Source organism: Erpetoichthys calabaricus, chromosome 1 (assembly GCF_900747795.2).
Source record: "Erpetoichthys calabaricus chromosome 1, fErpCal1.3, whole genome shotgun sequence".
Classification (NCBI taxonomy): Eukaryota; Metazoa; Chordata; class Cladistia; order Polypteriformes; family Polypteridae; genus Erpetoichthys; species Erpetoichthys calabaricus.
Genome location: NC_041394.2, coordinates 172848285 through 172861232, shown reverse-complemented (window position 1 = coordinate 172861232; position 12948 = coordinate 172848285). Strand labels below are relative to the sequence as shown.

Sequence of the window (12948 nt, the reverse complement as noted above, 5' to 3'; positions counted from 1 at the left end):
AGCATAAACACCTTGGGACCACACCGTCATACTGCTCAGGAAGGAGATGCATTCTTCCTCCTGGAGAAAAACTCACTTTGGTACAAAAATTGCAAATCAATCCCAGAAAACAGTAAAGGGCCTTGTAAAGATGCTGGAGGAAACGGGTAGACAAGTATCTATATCTGTAGTAAAACCAAGCCCAATATCAAAAAAAAAACTAAAAGGCTGCTCAGCAAGGAATAATCCACTACTCCAAAGCTACCATAGAAAATTCACTCTGCAGTTTGCAATGGCACACAGGGACAAAGATCTTACCTTCTGGAGAAATGTCCTCTGGTCTGATTAATTAAAGATTGAACTATTTGCTATAATGACCGTTGTTATGTTTGTAGGAAAAAGGGTGAGGCTTGCAAGCCAAGTAACACCATTCCAATCGTCGAGCATGGGTGTGGGAGCATCATGTTGTGGGGTTGCTTTGCTGCAGGAGGGACTGATGCAAATCACAAAATAGATGGAATCATGAGGAAGGAAAATTATGTAGGTACACTGCAGCAATATCTCAAGAGTTCAGCAAGGATGTTGCAGCTCAATTGCAAATAGGTCTTCCAAATGGACAATGACCCAAGCAACACCTTCAGAGTTTTGGCAAAATGGCTTAAGGACAACAAGGTCAAGGTATTGGAGTGGCCATGACAAAACCCTCACCTCAATTCAATTGAAAACTTGTGGGCAGAACTGAAAAATCATGTGAGAGCAAGGAGGCCTACAAAGCTGTCCCAGTTACACAAGTTCTGTCTGGAGGAATGGGCCAAGTGTCTTATTGTAAGAAGCTTGTACAAGGCTAAAATGTTTGGCTAAATTTAACAATTTAAAGGCAGAGCTACCAAATATTAAAGTGCATATAAACTTGTGACCCACTGGAATTATAGTAAATAAAAAGTGAATGCTCTGTCTATGAACATTGTTGGAAAAATGTACTTTTGCTCTGCATAAAGTAGAAGTTTTAAATGATATGCCAAATGTATAGTTTATTAGTATAAGATTTGTGGAGGGGTTATAAAGTGAGTTTTAAGTAATTCATCTTAAGTACAGTAAATGTAAACTTCTGAGTTTAACTGTACAGAGTTCCTAGAATCACTTTTACATTTGAAAGCTGTTTTAACTAAAAGCTAATGTGCAAAAAACAGTTTTTCTGCACAGTTGAAGCAAGTGTTTTAAAATAAGTAGTAATTCTTTAATTTATTTACAGCAAATGCATGTCCTTAATTACCTGTACATGTCACCTTTGTATTTAATTTTTTTCTTTTTGACTCGTTTGTTCCTACTTTTCCACAGCAATCTTACACTTTTTAAGCATCACCTAAAAGTAACAGTATATGTGCAACAGTGTGAGTGGGCTATCGTGTACTGGCATCCAGTCTAAAATAGGACTTTCCTGTAATTGATGTTTCTGGAATAGGGTGTAGTGAAGGGTCAGAATACAGTCAGCTGGTGATTTGTTTTTTCCAAATTTCACCAAAAGACACGAAATTTAAATTTACAAGGCTGTAATTAGCACACTTACACAATGAATTAGGGATGAGGCAATTTTTGACGGATGACTTCCTGGACAGTTTTATTTGCTTTGTATATTAAAGGTTCTGTTTGATTGAATGAAAATGTCTTTTTCTTAAATTTAGCTTTCTTATATTAACTCATTTCTTCGAGTACAACAATGCAGAAGGCAGGAGCCAAATTTTAAATAATAGTTCTTACTATAAAAACCAAAAGCTGATGGCACCTAGAAAGAAAGGTATTGTTTCTTTGTTTGTTATTGTTATTGAAAAATATTAACACAGCATAAAAATAACTTTGCATTGTACTTCAGGGTTCTAGATCATACTATAATTTATGGCTGAAAGTCATTTTTGATAATCTGACGTAATCAGCAGTCGTGAATGAACATTTTTGCCAAATTTGGGAATATAATGGCCCTGAAGTTGCACCAAAAGTTTCCAAAGAAATTTAAAAAAAAAAAAATAGTAGGAACTAATTTATGTCCAGGATTAAAGTATTTCAAACCCTCTTCTATAAAGTATCTTCTCCCCCCCCCTCCCCCCCCCCCCCCTTTTGAGGCACTGCCCACAAAAAGGTCTGTGCATGTTATTGCTTAGAATAGTGTTTGGGAATATCCTGAGTAGTTGTGGTTATTGTTAGTCATGATTAGTAAATTTTGGCAAGCTTTGTTACTTGAGTATACTGTGAATATATTTTTGGCTTTGCTTGATTATAAAGCTGTCTACTTACATTTTGTATTTCACTGCCTTTTCCACCATTTATCTAACCTGCTTAGACTCATTGGTTACTGCAATATCTCTCTCTATTAAAGTTTTCCGTCATGTTTGTTTTATTCACCCTTGACCCCTCTTATCCACACCGCTCGCCCATTCATTACTATTCCTGTGCACATCCTCTCTCTCCATACCACCTGGTAACACTCTGTGTTATAATTGCAAGACAGAAAAGCAAATCATCTATTCAAGAATGTCAAATTGTAGGTTGCGATAGAAAAAGAGCAGCATGAGCCAATAATGAACGTCAAAAAAAAGAAAATGAACGAAAAACTGCTGCATATAATAAAAATCAAGAACAAAGAGAATCGTCCAAAAAGTGAAAGAGAAAAATATCCCGAACAATATACTAACAGAAATGAAAAAAGCAACATTTTATCAAATGTAAGTTAGATGATAAAGTAATTCATAATATTGTTTTTGATGAGACATTAATGCAATTTAATTTTTTATTTACTATAGATTAAGCTTTTTTACATCTACACCTACTTTTACTTTTTACTACGTTTTATTATTCATTTCAGCCACAAGTTAGCGGGTGGACATTCACCCTTTGGGGTCAGCAAGCAAGCAGGAGCTGAGCCCCATAGTTATACCAAAAAATAAAATAGTTTTGCAAGTACACAGTCCTTTACTTAGTCACTTATAATCTGCCAGACCCATTTATATGCTTCCCACTGAACAAGCCTACAACTATTGAGGTGCCCTATTCGCACTACATACAGCTAGTTTATGCTGCAGTTACTTTAGTGAACATATTACAGCATGTGAAGTTCTATTTTTCAATGCACAGTAACACCATTAAGATGGAAAGACCCACAAGTGATTCTGCCCCCGACCCTGCCTTATGCAATCTCATTTGTAGCTGAAAAACAATTTCTGGTGGGGGAACTTTGGCCATATTTAAAAGACCTGTTAAGCTTTCAATGAATGAAGATTCAATGTACCGCATGTAATGTGTTTTGTCAAGTGGAAATACTGGTTTTCAGGATTTCTTCATCAAAACCATATAGAAGTAAGGGCTACTGCTGTTGTGCCTAAGCAAGGGTCAAGAGCACAGGTCAAATTCGCATACTACCACATTAAATAGAATGTCAGATTAAATTGTGTGATGTAGGCAACACTGACACTCTATTCATTTCGGCAGGATGTGATATCCGATGCAGCCAGTGTGCGTGAGTAAGTAAGTGAGTGGAGTTAAACATGTGGCCATCTGTCCCACCCTATAATAGTTGAACTCTGTTGAAGAAATACATTTCTGATAAAAGGTATTTTTTCCTCAAAGATCTTTTTAAGAGTGCTGAAGGAAGGATAAATTGCTTAAATTTCACAGTTACATAACAAAAGTATACTGTTAGTGGTTGTTTTTAATTTTAATAAAATGTCTGTTAAAAAAAGGCAGCCTGGATTTTTTTCACCACTGTTCAAGAACATTTTTGACTTTATACAAAACAAGGAAAGATCCTATAGGTCTTGTACTTTTGGTATTTTATACAAAACAAGGAAAGATCCTATAGGTCTTGTACTTTTGGTATTTAAGTACACATACATTGGATAATTTTAAAGCTTCTATTTGAGTAGTTTTCTCATGGGCAACTTTTACTTGCATAGTTTTGTATTAAGGAATCTCTAAATTTACTCAAGTATGGTTGTTGGGTACTTTATACAACACTGGCCAGGAGAAATGTATTTGCAACACCACATTTAATCTTTTAAGAAAAAGAGAACAAGTCTTTGGTGACAATTGGGGTCCAATTTTTGATTAGTATCTTGGGATGGTTTATTAAACAGTTGAGAATTCAATTGTACCGAGCCCAGCTTATTAGAAGGTTGCTCTCTTGATTTGGCCTTAAAAGCACACCAGCTTAATCCACCCTGTTATTTCTACAACAACTGTAGCTTTTCTGTTTTAAACAAACACAGACATTGCAGCCAGAGTTTTATTTGATTTAAAATACCTATTCTTTGGATTTGCATATTACAATTGCACACGAACCAATTAAATTTGGTTTATTAAATGGATTCAAAAATGTTGGTTAAGTAGAAATTAAGCACACTAGTGTCCTTAGCTGTGTAAATTTAGTGTGTGTGTGTGTGTATTTTTCTTTAGAAAGTAATGATCCATAACTTCTCTCACCTAGGCAGACTTGAGTTAATAGACATTTATATGGACTGCAATTGGAAGCTTGTGTGTGTTGAGATACAACGGTTGAAAAATGTGCTGTTTTCAGTGTTGCAAATTAAAAGAAAAATGTCAAGATGTTTGTCTATAATCTTTTTTTCTGTCCAAGCTAAAAAGATAAATTACATTTTTTTTTCAATAGCGTGTTGAAAAGTAGGAGGACACCACTTTCATTTTAATTTCAAGTGTAACAATGAACTTCTGTAGTACTGTGAATGACATTGACAAGCATTACCATTTTATGACTGATGTGCACAAGCACATTACCCAAAAAGGGAAAAAAAGGACCCATTAGACAAGAGCAACATAATTATTTAGAAAAGCTGCATAGAGCAGGTACCAAACTCTTTGTAGAGCTAGATTCATTCATAATGTTTATGCAGTTTCCATACATTAAGTCAGCAGTACTCAAACTGTGGGGTGCACCCTAGGGGGGCGTGAAGTAACAAAAAAGGGGGCACGAATGTTGCCATATGTGGCGTAATTTCGCTAATTGTAGGAAAATTTTAAACTTGTAGCGGTGTATCGGCGGCAAAAAATGTAGAATAAATTTTATTAGGGTTTCAAAAAACCGTTAGGGGGGGCGTGGTTAAAACTGTTATGAAAACTCGGGTCGCAAATACTTAAAGGTTGAGAAACGCTGCATTAAGTGACTAACACCTTGCTTTATTTGCTAACATGAGTGAGATGTTTGTTTGCATACTCCTAACTTTGTACCCAGTTACTTGCTGTTTACAAAAATAGAGAATGTAGGTGGTTCATCATAGATGTGGGTGTGTGATATATTAGAATTAAGGTCTAATGTGGAGTACTACACTGATGCCTGGGGTTATAAACTATTACATATTTTTAGAGAGTGTTGGTGTAATTCCATGTGATAAAACCATACTTCGAATCATGTGGTCTAATTTGACCATATACTGTTACTTCCTTCTGTTTGTGATTAAAGGTACAAAATGATCATGTAAAAAAAAGAGGAGATAATATTCAAAAATGCACCAACTGTTAAGAACATTTATATTTGTTAGTTCTTCAAATTATATAAATTATCAGATTTTTGTTTGTAATTGACTGACGTGCACAACCTCTTTTTAGAGTCTTGTTGTTTACACTCCTCCTTGGTGATTGTTGAGATCCATGCTTTTAATGCATTGTCTAAAGTGCACCTGCTGGTGTTTAGTAGAACAGAATTTTGTTTACAGGGTCAGATAATCAGATAATTAGCTAATTTGGGCTGGAACTAGTTAAATTCTAGTTAATTTAATTTTTATTTGGACTTGGTCTTGTCTTGGTCTTGATCTTGACTAGTTCCGGTCTTGGACCTGTGTGTTCACTCTATGATGGACTGGTGGCCTGTCTGTGGAGTTTTCCTGTCTTGAGTCACATGCTTGCTCAGATAGGCTACAGCTGCCCTGTTACCCTGTCCTCAATAAGCAGGATAGGAAGATGGTTAGAAGGATAATTGGATACCTGTATGGGCCTGTTCAGTATTTTTTTTCCTTCTAAACAAGATCCATATTCACAACTGTAGGCAAACTTTGCTATATAAAGTAATATTCTTCCATATAGTTAAAGAATAAAGCAATCGTAATTGTACATTTTTCAGTTATTCTTGTGTAGTTGTTCACAGAATAGGGAGATCAGTTCACATATGTACAGTGACATGCAAAGGTTTTGGCACCCTTGCTTAAAATGTGAACTGCGAATAGTTTAAATGAAAAGAAGATCAACTGATCACCAAAAAGCATAATGTTAAAAATGACACATTTCTTTTCAGCATTTCATGCAAGATTAGTGTGTTTTTGTTTTGTTCAACTGTACAGTGAAAAAATTAAAGGAACACTATGCAAAAGTTTGGGCTCCCCAAGATATTTGAAGTCTCTGATAACTTTTACCAGGGTCTCAGACCCTTAATTGTTAGGGCTTATTCACAATATGGCTTGTTTGCAGTCATCATCAGGCTTAAACAGGCTGGTTTTAAAGTTTTAGTGTAGCTGCTGGAAAGTAAGGCAGGATCAAGCACGGGTCAGATGTGTGCCAAAAGAAATCTCTCAGTCCAAATGTTCATTTTAAAAGATTTAGTGAAAATTCAAAGCAAACACTCCTCACAAGAATAAAGAAAAGGATTGTTACACACGTAGAATAAAAGGCAAAAAAAAAAAAACTGGTTAAAATGTCACTTCTCTAAACGTAGCTTTTCTTATCAAACTTCATTCATTTTATACTTTAAAGATGCTTTACTTCGCCTTCAGTACACTCTAAACGTACGGCACTGCATGTTCAATAAAGCACGTTGCGTTACATACTATTGGGCACATTGAGGCACAGTTTAAATCTGTGTGCCCTTCATGCCATACTCACAGCAAGGCAGGTCACTAACTTTAACTAATATATAGTAAGAGAGACAAGAAATAGTTAGAATATGTTCATTCAATTCAGCTTGTGGGGGTTATAAGAACCTCCCATAGACTATGCAATAATATATGGGCAAATGCAGTGTTTAGTATAACTTAAATAACTAGCAAATGGCTCTTACACCTACAACCAGATAATGATTTGAAACACACCTCAAAATCAGAAAACTGAATACCTAAAGAGGCACAAGCTGACAGTTTTGCCATGGCCCTCACAGTCCCCCAAACTAAACAACACTGAAAATCTGTGGATAGATTTCAAAAGGGCAGTGCATATAAGATGGCCCAAGAATCTTGCAGAATTAGAAGCCTTTTGCAAGGATGAACGGGCAAAAATTTATCAAATAAGAACTGAAAGACTCTTACCTGGCTACAAAAAGCATTACAGTCTGTGATACTTGCACTAATAAATTTGGGAGCAGTGTTCATTTTTAGTGACTGCTTGTCTAGAATGAAATGATAAAGGTTTAGGAGACCAAGAGGCTAGTGACTCCTTAACACTTTCACAGATTAATTGATAACTTGTGGTTATGATGCTTTGTAGCAGGAGATAACTATAGGTACTAAAATATTCAAATTAAGTTACCAGTGGCATGGAAAAAAGGAAGACACATTAGCATGAGAGGGCAGTTTAAGGGAAAAAAATTAGATTTAGGCCTATTAATCCTATAACCAGATACACTATCAAAAGAACTAAAGTGTGGGTGATTTGGGGGGCAACAACGGCATTACAAAGAAACTGGAAATTATCAGTATAAAGGCAATATTAATGTTCTGTGACATACAGTGCATCTGGAAAGTATTCAGAGCGCATCACTTTTTCCACATTTTATGTTACAGCCTTATTCCAAAATGAATTAAATTAATTTTTTTCCTCAGAATTCTACACACAACACCCCATAATGACAACGTGAAAAAAGTTTACTTGAGCTTTTTGCAAATTTATTAAAAATAAAAAAATTGAGAAAGCACATGTACGTAAGTATTCACAGCCTTTGCCATGAAGCTCGAAATTGAGCTCAGGTACATCCTGTTTCCCCTGATCATCCTTGAGGTGTTTCTGCAGCTTAATTGGAGTCCACCTGTGGTAAATTCAGTTGGTTGGACATGATTTGGAAAGGCAGACACGCACAATCCAGGGAGTTGAGGGTGGCTGGAGAGCACACGTGTGATGTCATTGTAGGTCATGCAGATGGCAGCTGGTATTTCAGAATCTCCTCAGCTTGCACACTGAGGCTAGCAGTGTTAGGGGAGGGCTGATCTGACAAGGAATCAGACCTGTTGAAGAACTGGTTCAGTTAATTAGCTGTGTTCTTGTTTCCTCCCTCTGCATGTTTAACAGTCTGCTTGTAGCCAGTGACAGCCCCACACTTTCTTCATGTTGTTTTGTTGCAACTTCTGCTCAAGTTAGTCTCTGTAGTGGGCTTTCTCCTCTCAGAGCTGCTTCTTCAGTTCTGACTGCACCTGCTTGATTTCATCCTTTATCTCCAGGCCTGAAGGCTATCTTCTTCATATTCAGTAGGGCTTTCAGTTCTTTTGTGATCCATGGCTTGCTGTTGGTAGAACGGCACACTGTCTTTATGGGGACTGTTATCCTGACAAAGCTTGGTGTTGTCTATGATATAGTGCAATTCCTCAATGTCCTGGCCGTGTGACTCACAAAGCATATCCCAGTCAGTTTTTTCAAAGACATCCTTCAGAGCCTCCTCAGCCTCAGTTGTACATACCTTGGCCTTGGTGGTGGCTGGCAACCTCTGCACAATGGGTGTATATGCAGTCATGAACTGTACCAAATTATGGTCCAATCGGCCTAAACGAGGCAAAGGAACAGTTATATTCCCGTTTAAAATTGGCATATAATAAATCTAGGGTCCTGTTTTCTCTTGTTGTGCAATCTAAAAATAAATTGTTTGAGGCCCTGTAGCTGAAAATTTGCCCCTCCAATGTTGCTTTATTTATCCATAAAATCTTTAGTAGGTCAGCATCTTGGGCTCTTAATGTACACTCGGGTTTGTAAGTAATATGTTTGTTTAGATAAGCAGGGTCTTAGCCCTATAAGGCTTTATATGTGAAAAGGAGGATTTTGAAAAGGGCTCTAAGCTTAACAAGAAGCTGTGTAAAGACTTAATCCTTTTGAGTTCTTGTAATGATTCTTGCATGATTATTTGCAGCACAAATGCTGTAAAGATTCTATGGGACCTTTGTCACCTTGTCAGACTGTCCTACAATTCTTACATTCTTTTGTTCTTGGTCTGAAAGTTTTAATTTTAGTGTAGCAATCTCTCGGACTACTCTGATTTCACTAACCTTTTTAAGAGGCACAGAGCAATGAAGAAAGTGTATCTCCTCTTTTTCATCTGAAATTGTACTGATTTAATATGGGAAATCTGAATGGATCACAGATATATATAATGAGATTGCATAAGGGCATCCATTGTACTTGTATGCTCCCTAAGGAAATCCTTCCATCTCTCAGTATGAGGAGCCTGACTCGCTGGGGTCCATGGGAGACTTTAAGGACTTCTCCAGTGACATTTTGCACTGGCTTTTGACTTAGGCTTCTTAGTCTCTGGACAATTCCTAGCATAATCCCTATAATACGTTTTCATCTCAAAGCTTTTGTTTACCTTTAGACAAGGAAGATTCCACCTTTACTGCAATAATTTTATACAGTAGACAATAGCAGACTTGTTTGGGTTAATAAAGAGGCTTCTTTAAGTAGCTCCCATGCTTGGATTTCTCTTCTGAGGGAGCTGAAATAATTTCAAAGCATGTTAAATTAAGCAGGTGGAGAGTGTGTGTAATATACAGTACATAATTTGGCTGATGTCAATAAATGGAAACTATGCTTAGATTACAGAAAATTATATTTATAGCCTTAATTAGAATAGTGTGCTATTTTCGTAACCTGTTTTGAAACAGCTGTCTTCATTGCTGTGCAGAAATCTGTGAGGTAATGTACTTAAAGCAGTACTTCATCCAAAAATATTTTTTATGTTACCTAGCCCATGTGTTTTGTTGTGGTGGCCAAGATCAAAAATTAGTCTCCTCTCTTCATGGAGAAGGTAAATAAACTGTTTAACCTATATACATCGGCCTTCCAATACAACTCAGAGTCCTGCCACGTGCAAAACTTCACTGACGACACTTCCATCGTGGGCTGCATCAGGAGTGGACAGGAGGAGGAGTATAGGAACCTAATCAAGGACTTTGTTAAATGGTGCGACTCAAACCACCTACAACTGAACACCAGCAAAACCAAGGAGCTGGTGGTGGATTTTAGGAGGACCAGGCCCCTCATGGACCCCGTGATCATCAGAGGTGAACTGTGTGCAGACCTATAAATACCTGGGAGTGCAGCTGGATGATAAATTGGACTGGACTGCCAATACTGATGCTCTGTGCAAAAGAGGACAGAGCCGACCAGACTTCCTTAGAAGGCTGGTGTCCTTCAACATCTGCATTAAGATGCTGTAGATATTCTATCAGACGGTTGTGGCGAGTGCCCTCTTCTATGCGGTGGTGTGCTGGGGAGGCAGCATAAAGAAGAGGGACGCCTCACGCATGGACAAACTGGTGAGGAAGGCAGGCTCTATTGTAGGCACAGAGATGGACAGTTTGACATTCCTCCCCCACACTATGCGACTCTTCAATTCCACCCCTTGGGTGGTAAACGTTAACATTATACAAAGTTATTGTCTGTTATACCTGCATTTTTATCACTCTTTAATATTGTTTTTTTTTTATCAGTATGCTGCTGCTGAAGTATGTGAATTTCCCCTTGGGATTAATAAAGTATCTATCTATCTATCTCTCTCTCTCTCTCTCTTTCTGTCTCTTTTTTTTCTCTCCCTCTCTCTTTCGAATTGAATACCTGATTCTTGACCAGTGAATGTGAGTGAGAGGTGGTTCTTAGGTTCAAAAGCTTAATCTGGTTTGAATGCATTTTTTATTTGCGCACTGTTCTGATTTTCCTGAAGTAGTTATTTCAAAATTATTTAGCAAAAAATTAATGCAGTTTTGTTTTTTTGTTTTTTTACATTGTGATTATACAGTGACGAGTGAGATTTTTTCATGGGCATTTTTGATGCAGTTTGCCATTATCCAGCATTGGTCTCCTTTAGTCACCTGTATTATTTTCTGAAGCTTTTTTGTCTATTCTCTGTCAAAACATGAAATTAATAAGCTGTCTTGTCCATCATTCCAAACCACATGGGCAGTTCACTTATATAAAAATATTTTTGGGTAGAGTATTCCTTTAAAGGTGTTTAAGGAGTAAAACCAATTCATTAATGAATATTAACGAGCATTAGTTTGGACATATTTAAGTTGTCACAAAAATGGTTATTAAGACCTATAAGGTCATTGAAGTTTTGTATCAGACTGAGTCTACAAGGGGCAGTCAAAAAGTTCCCAGGATTGTGATATAGTGGGAGAGTGAGAGATCAGATTACACACACATTGTTGTGGTGGGGAACGCAACACGTTTGTAGACCATTCACAACAGGTCTGGATTGGTTTTGCATTGTAGTATTGTTTTAATTGCCGTATGAGTTAGACATGTGCATAGTCATTCAATGCAATTTTGCAGATCGAACAACGTGCTAACATCAAGTTCATGTGCAAATTGGGGAAATCAGCTTCAGATATGCAGTGCCGCTAGCTCTGAATGACTATGCAAATGTCTAACTCAAATAGTAATTAAAATAATACTACATGCTGAAACCAATCCAGATCTGTTGTAACTAGTCAACAGACATACTGTGCTCCCCTACACAACAATGTGTGTGTAATCAGATCTCTCACTCTTCCATTGTATTACAATTCCAGGAACTTTTTGACTGCCCCTTGTATTTTTGCTATTATAGAGTCAATATTGTTGTGTGTTTCCTCTTCCTAGTAAGGATCACTCAAGACCCCATCAATCTGAAGCAATTTTCTCCAGCATATTTAGGACTTGTATTGTAATTTGTTCTTACTTAGCACACCTTGCCAATGGTTGCATTCTGTTTCTTTCATACTTTTTTGTAACCTGGCATGATCCTGCTACTCAAACAGTACATGATGAAACAGTTCCAGGCATAGATACACCCTGTGAGATTCAGTACTTTTCATGCACACCTGTCAATCCCCAGATTCATTTAGTTTAATTGTATACTTGTTAGAGTTAAGCTTACATTTTCACTACTGGTCTAACACTGTCTGATTCTGCAAAGTTTAGTTTGAATTCCCAGTTTATTTTGTTGATATGTATTATTGTTTCATTGTACTCATTTTTAAGTTTTCATTAATGCCACATTAGGAAACCATGTTGGCCATAGCAAAAGTGGAGGAACAAAAGAGAGAGGATGAGGAGACAAAATGTCTACTGCTGTTGACAGCTCAGAGAAAAGAGGAAGCAAAAATCCTGGAGGAGGAGAAGCGTCAAGCAATGGAAGAGAAAGTCAAAGCAATGGAAGGTAGAGCATGCTAGTTGAGTTTTCCAAATCTCTAAATTTGTGCACAAATGGATTCTTGAAATTCTCCTTTCTTTTTAAAGTATGTTTTAGTTATGATGATTTTTATTCTTTTGTTTTTAAGTTTGTCCCATTTACATGGTATGCCATAGTAAAATACTTGGATTTTAGTGTATTAATAATGTAAACATTTATTTTCTTTTTGGTTAGGTGGTGGAATGTATATTTTAACTTTTGATATGGTCTTTGTCAATGCCTGTAGTAAATACACCAAGTTTCCTCTTTCCACATTGACTTTGCAAAGCCTAATAGGTATGGTTTATTAAGACTTTTTATTGTGATCAAAATGTTCAAGTTCAATAAAAAAAAATAAAAATTAATCTGTGAAAAACCATAATGTATCCATAAAGGTCAACAACATCCACTCACTAGGCCAACCTTCCACCTTCCCAGAATTACTTTGTAAAAATGCTCCCTTTTAAGATTTCTGATTCCCATGTAGACCAGCAAGAAAGGCTAGACAAACACAATCAGACCCAAAGGAGAAAAATAGTGAGAAATTTAAGGATTATGATTAAGCCAAC

General features: G+C 36.8%; 1 protein-coding gene across 1 annotated transcript in view; it reads left to right on the top strand.

The window, feature by feature from the left end:
- Positions 1–12948, top strand: part of LOC114656855 (chromatin remodeling regulator CECR2) — a 193498-nt gene that overhangs the window by 99338 nt on the left and 81212 nt on the right. Inside the window, 1 exon segment of the mRNA XM_028808445.2 lies at positions 12211–12367. Within this exon segment, the coding sequence (XP_028664278.2) occupies positions 12211–12367 (157 nt within the window).